This window comes from Salvelinus sp. IW2-2015, linkage group LG7, assembly GCF_002910315.2.
Source record: "Salvelinus sp. IW2-2015 linkage group LG7, ASM291031v2, whole genome shotgun sequence".
In the NCBI taxonomy this organism is placed as follows: Eukaryota; Metazoa; Chordata; class Actinopteri; order Salmoniformes; family Salmonidae; genus Salvelinus; species Salvelinus sp. IW2-2015.
In genome coordinates, this window is record NC_036847.1 from 11,233,025 (window position 1) to 11,239,855 (window position 6,831).

At 39.8% G+C, this 6,831-nt stretch overlaps 1 protein-coding gene across 1 annotated transcript; it reads right to left on the minus strand.

Moving 5' to 3' along the window:
* Positions 1-468: 468 nt before the first annotated feature.
* Positions 469-6,362, minus strand: LOC139028003 (protein FAM107B). The gene is made up of 3 exons (XM_070444319.1): positions 6,202-6,362; positions 2,509-2,650; positions 469-1,495 (listed from the first exon to the last, which is right to left on the minus strand). Exons 1-3 carry the CDS (start codon positions 6,360-6,362, stop codon positions 1,382-1,384), a joined length of 417 nt encoding a protein of 138 aa, XP_070300420.1. The 3' UTR covers positions 469-1,381.
* Positions 6,363-6,831: the final 469 nt, after the last annotated feature.

Genomic DNA, 6,831 nt, shown 5'->3' on the forward strand with positions numbered 1-6,831 from the left:
CACTGCTTCCCATTCTTAAGTTTGATTTGTGCGTTTTTTACTTTCGGTTTGGTACACCAGCTTCAGCTGAAAATACTATATTTTTTGTTATGGAAGAGATATATCACAAAGGGTTAGATGGTACAATGATTATTTAAGCTATACTTGCTTGTTTTGTCACATAAATTAAAATTAGTCGAACTACTAGAATTTTTGCAACCAGGAAAAGCAATTTCTGCATAGTGCATCTTTAAGGAAGAATTTTTCACCTCTCTCCTTGGGTGCGTTCAAACGGATCACTTTTGTCAAGGTGACCATCATTGGCCACTTAAAACTGCAATATTTAACGTTGGGTCAAATTGACATAGATAGGCTACTCAATGCATCAAGGAGCTTAGTTCCCATAGGCTACATTTCAATGACTTATAACTAATACAAACTTGTATCTTTATTTATTTAGCTTACAAGGTATGTCTATTGTCTACAGTGTCAAATGCCAACACACTGTATACTGTAAGTGCAATGCTTCAGAAACATCAGATGCGTAACTACAGGGCCGTTCAAAAGCATTAAAAATACCGTTAGGTACTGTAGAATAAGTGAACACAGTAAATTATTCATGGGAATAAAGAAACACAAAATATACCATTATTTAGAGTTAGATTAAACATTTTAGGAACGTAAGTTACTTCATTAATTGACATGCATGATATAGCACCTGCCGTTCTCTACAACAATATGTTAAAAATGAATATTTAATTTGTCAAGTTTTTCAAACCCAATATTTTCATTTGTCTGACATGGGAAAAAGTAACAACCCAAGTTTTACCCCCATCTGACTGAAAGAAACTGATGGAAACACGTGCCTAAACTCACAATACTGACATTGGCTAATTTGAGCTCCACAGCAAAAAGACAAGAAAAAGGTACTGTATACATGATCAAACTCAAAGGACAACATCTACAAGTGTCTTTTTTATACTGCATTTTCCTCCATTCTAAAGTACCGTTTTATATCCGCAATTGACTGAATACTGTCTTGAGTCCTAACATCACAACCATAGATCCACACCCTTTTGACTGATCCATTGAACAGCAATATTGTTTTTTTATTCCCCCACAACTAGTTCAAATGAGAACATTTGTCGATGTTTCTCCTTGGTTTAAAATATTTCCATGTTCAAGGTATCCTTATGCCTTCAAATCGTACCAGTGATATTGTTTGAGTTTCTGACTCTGCACACAAACGCATTATTGTCAATGTGTGGGACAGTGTAAGGAAGCCATTTTGGAGAAGTTGGGAGAGAGTCAATGCTGATTTATGTCCTTTCCCAGGCAACATACAGTACAACAGTCTACTCTGTCTCAGTCAGTCTATTCCAAGCCCATCCACGCAACCAACTCAAGAGTTTGTGGCCTTGTGGAAAGCCTGGATCTTTTTCAGGTTCTGTCGGACTCGGACAAACTCCAACAGCTGGGCCTCCTCCTGCACTTTCTCCCCTTCGTGCTTCTCCCTCTGTCAGACAGGATAAATGGAGACAACACCGCTATAGCATATCAATTCAAACTTTAAAGTTGTCCATAGCATTTTACCGAACGATAGAGACAATATGCATTTTGTGTCAGTTTTGTTGAATGAAATCTGTTAGACATGAGTTGGGAGCTGTGTCAGGGTCGTGTTCATCAGGGCACACAACGGAAAACATTTTACAAACCAATAACCAATAACTAGCCTACTGATTTAGCTGCACTAGTTATGTCTAGGGGTCTTAGGCATGGTCTGTAACCTGATTTGATGTATGCATAAAGGTGAGAAGCAAGCATATGCTACCAGGTGTTGAATGCAGTGGAGGCTGCTGAGGGAAGGACGGCTCATAAGAATGGCTGGAACGGAGTAAATGGAATGGCATCAAACAACATGGAAACTTATTTAGCTCCAGCCAATACCATGAGCCTGTCCTCCCCAATTAAGGTGCCACCAATCTCCTGTGGCTGAATGCATGTACCCGGTTGACAGCAACCTTACCTTAGGTCCAGGGCCAGCTCAGTCATGACTCCCATGGTCGGCCAGTCCAAGCAGAGTATTATGTGTTCAGATGGTGACAAAACATAAATATGTATAAAAAGTAAAAAATACTAGAGGCATGCCGAAAATGAAAGGTAATGCAAAACAAATAGAGAAAGGCTGAGAGGCATCCTGCCACCTCTCTTACACTGAGTCACAATCCCCTTGATTGGCCCAACCTGTTGTGTTTATGAAGGCTTCCTGGCAGAGCACAGCCCTTGACCTGGTTGGTGCTGGGATGGAGTGTGGCAGTGTATCCTGGTAGTGTATTGCCTGCCTGTGTGCTAACACTAAACTACCCCCCGCCCATACGATAACAAATGGAACATTCGGGTTTCTTATTGGACAAGTACACATAGTCCCTCCCTGTTTCAGTCTGCTTTCTTCCGTTTGTTGCTCAATGAACATGACCCAGGTGTGGGCTGTGTGAGATGGGATAGGCTACCGTAGTGTTCCCCACTCACCTCAGTGTTTTTCTGCTGGCGTTTCAGAAGCACCTCCTCCAGGGGAGTCCTGGCCTGGTCTCCCTCCTCTTTCTGAGTTTGCTCCTTCTTACGCCTCTCAAGCACCTGCTGCAGCTCAGGCTTACTGCACAGGGCCTTACCCCTGGGCCCATAGACGGAGAGAGGGGGAGGGAGAGAGGAGGAGGGGGAGAGGGAGTGAAGGAGGTGGGGAGAGGGAAAAGGAGAGCATGAAGGACATGCTGTAGCTACAGTAGGACATAGTAATAATAACCGTGTAAATCTCTCTAGGACAAGGTGACTTTTTTAGCAAAATATTCACCTGTATTTACCCCCCAAAACTGAAATGCTAATTAGATGCTAATGTGGCTATCATACTGTAAATAACTGAAAATGCCATGATGATCTGGACGAGATTGCTGAATCGAGGTAAAAAACAACAACTCTGGATTAACTACCTAATGTTAGCTAAATTTACAAATTGGCAAGATTTCTTTAAATTGACAATTCTGTGAACTGTCTTGTGCAAGTTTTAATTAGCACAATACCTCTTAGCAAAGGTGTCAGCTAGAGTTGACGTGCAGGAGCTTGCAGGGATTTGTAGTCTTGCATGATATCTACTTTGATGCTAATTAGCATTTTCGAATCTAAGAGTATATAGAGTCAAACATATTGATAAAGTCAACTTGTCCAAAAGAGATTTACATGGTTATCAAAACATCATGCCAGGGTAAGCTTACATGAAACAAAGCCCTTATTTTAAGTGTTTCTAAAATTCCCTATGGAAAAAAATGAATGGTGGAAAAATAATTGGAACCATTTCCCTGTTTGAACGCTAGGTTTTATGGGTATTATGACACCGCCACTGTCAGGCACTATTGGTCCTTTTCAGTCAAAACAGGTAACCTAGGAAGAACTATGTGGGTGTACCCAGACTCCTTAATACACATAATGTATATAAAAGTGGGTGTACCCAGAGTCCTTAATACACATAATGTATATAAAAGTGGGTGTACCCAGAGTCCTTAATAAACATAATGTATATAAAAGTGGGTGTACCCAGAGTCCTTAATACACATAATGTATATTAGTGGCTCTGTGTGCACCTTATGGGTTCATTTTGGGATGTTAAATACAGAAGTATGTGGCTAGGTACATCATCAAGTGCTTGACTTGAGGATTCGCTAGGTCTGTTGGCAATGGTGGAAAAAGTATCCAATGGTCATACAGTGCGGTGAACAAGTATTTGTCCCCGTTCTGATTTTCTCTATTTTTGGATATTTCTTACACTGAATGTTATCAGATCTTCAACTTAATATTAGATCAAGGGAACCAGAGTGAACACATATCAAAACATTTGCATACTTATTCCATTTATTGAATAAAGTTATGCAACACCGAATGCCCTTTGTAATTGCCCCCTTACACTCAATAACTGATTGTGTCACCTTTAGCTGCAAAGACTGCAGCCAAACGCTTCCTGTAGTTGTTGATCAGGCAGGACATGGGTCCCGTTATGTCTGACGAAAACCAAACACTGAATTCCGCAGTAAAAATCTAATACCAATGGTCAAGCATGGTGGTGATAGTGTGATGGTTTAGGGATGATTTGCTGCCTCGGGACCTGGATGACTTGCAATCATTGAAGAACTATGAATTCTGCTCTGTATCAGGAGAATGTCAGGCCATCCATGTGTGAGCTGAAGCTGAAGTGCAGCTGGGACATGCAGCAAGAAGATCATCCAAAACACACAAGCAAGTCTATATCAGAATGGCTGAAAAGCAACCCATTTTAAATTTTGGAATGGCCTAGTCAAAGTCCAGACCTAAACCCGATTGAGATCTTGTGGCAGGACCTGAAATGAGCAGTTCATGCTTGAAAACCCTCAAATGTCGCTGAATTAAAGTAGTTCTGCATGGAATAATAATTCCTCCACAGCGATGTGAGAGACTGATCAACAACTACAGGAAGTGTTTGGTTGCAGTCATTGCAGCTAAAGGTGGCACAACCAGTTGAGTGTAAGGGGGCAATTACTTTTTTCACACAGGAGCATTGGTTTTGCATAACTTTGTTTATAAAATAAATAAATAAATGATCAAAATGTGTTATTTGTTCACTCAGGTTCCCTTTATCAAATATTAGGTATTGGTTGAATATTTAAAAACATTCAGTGTAAAAAATATGCAAAAATAGAGACAATCAGAAAGGGGGCAAATACTTTTTACATCACTGCACTTGAGTAAAAGTAAAGATACCTTAATAGAACATGTAAAAGTGAAAGTCACCCAGTAAAATACTACTTGAGTAAAAGTCTAAAAGTATTTTGTTTTAAATATACTTAAAGATGCACTATGCAGAAATCGCTCCGCCATATCCAGGTTGCTAAAATTCGAATAGTTCACCTAATTTCATTTTATGTGACAAAACAAGCAAGCATAGTGAGTGAAAATATATTTTCCATAACCAAAAATATTGTATTTCCAGCTGTTTGAAGCTAGAGTACAAAACTGAAAGTAAAAGACACAAAATGAAACTTAAGAACGGAAAGCATAGAAATAGTGCACATAGAACAGATATACCTCTTCTTAGACTTGCTGTCAATGAGAATGACAGCTCTATAACATACATATATATGTGAATGTGTTTGAGTCACCCAAAAACATATTGCAGCTTTAAGTATCAAAACTTAAAGTAAGTGCTATAAATAATTTCAAATTCCTTATATTAAGCGAACCAGACGGCACGATTTTGTAGTTTTCTTTTTTAATTTACGGATAGCCAAAGGCACACTCCAACATAATTTACAAACGAAGCATTTGTGTTTAGTGGGTCCGCCAGATCGGAAGCAGTAGGGATAAGTGAATGAATTGGACCATTTTGCTGTTCTGCTAAGCACACGAAATGTAACTAGTACTTTTGGGTGTCAGGAAAAATGTATGGGAGTAAAAAGTACATAATTTCTTTAGGAATGTACTGGATTGAAAGTCATGGTTGTAAAAAATATAAATAAAGTAAAGTACCGATGTCCCCAAAAACATAGTGATACTTCAAAGTATTTTTACTAAGTTACTTTACACCACTGCCTATTGATGATGGAAAGACAGTGAAGAGGTTTGAGGTACACTCAGAAATAGGAACGAGAGTTTTCATGACCAAATAACCTAAACTTTTAATTCTTCAAATGTATGTAGCAAACAATTGTTTCTCATGGCGATTTAAGGTTTCACTTTCACAAATCATTCGCACCAATGGCACAGTGACTGATTCAAGCTTTACAGTATTTGATATCAAGATGTTCGCGGTGGGTGGGGTCAGGTCAGCCATTGTTTAAGACAATATCACTTTACTCTGGTTTGGGCTCCCCGTGGCCTAGAAAGAAACAGAGCACCATAGATAAAGGGTATACTATTGCAGTCTGTGAGATTCCGTCATTCATATTTGATGAATCAACCATGGGAGAAGGGATACTCAGGTGAAAGGTAGTTTAGCTCTGCTTTCCAGAGGTTACCAAATAAGGCACCAAATGGAAGAAAATAGGGAGGGACTATTACCTGAACTTGTCCAATAAGAAACACTTGTTTTCATTTTCTGTTCCAAAGCTTTTTGTTGCGTTTTGCTACAGTGTGCCCTAATGAGAGTTTGTATGTAAAAGGAAGGAGCTTATGCACTCCCCTCATCTCTATGGTGGTCCCTACTTTTTGTGGGCTAACAGCAGTTCCTTATGCAGCTCATGATGGGTCCTGGAGGCTTTGATAGGGTTGGCCTGTGGCCCCGATGGGCCCTCGGCCGAGCAGTTGCGGTTGAACTCTGCTTTGATGCCATTATCTGGAAAATACAGTACAGACAGTGTCAACATCCATTTCTGACTAAACTATGACCATCATGTGCCTGCTGAAGAGGCTGATGGAATGGAATTAATGGAATGGAATCAAACACGTGGTTTCCATATGTTTGATGTGTTTGATACCGTTCCATTGAATCCATTCCAGCCATTACAATGAGCCCGTCTTCCTATAGCCCTGTTATAGTATACCTGATGAAATGTAAATGTTCAATAGAAATACATGCAAATGTATTGTGTGAAGCAGAAACATTTCACTGATGTGTGATGTACAACCTGAGTATACCCGATACAGCTATGAGTTTATAGAATCCAAATGGGACAGTGTAAAGTCCATGGAGAATAAGAGCACCTCCTCCCAGCTGCCCACTGCACTGAGGCTAGGAAACACTGTCATCACCGATAAATCTACGATAATCGATCATTTCAATAAGCATTTTTCTACGGCTGGCCATGCTTTCCACCTGGCTACCCCTACCCCGGC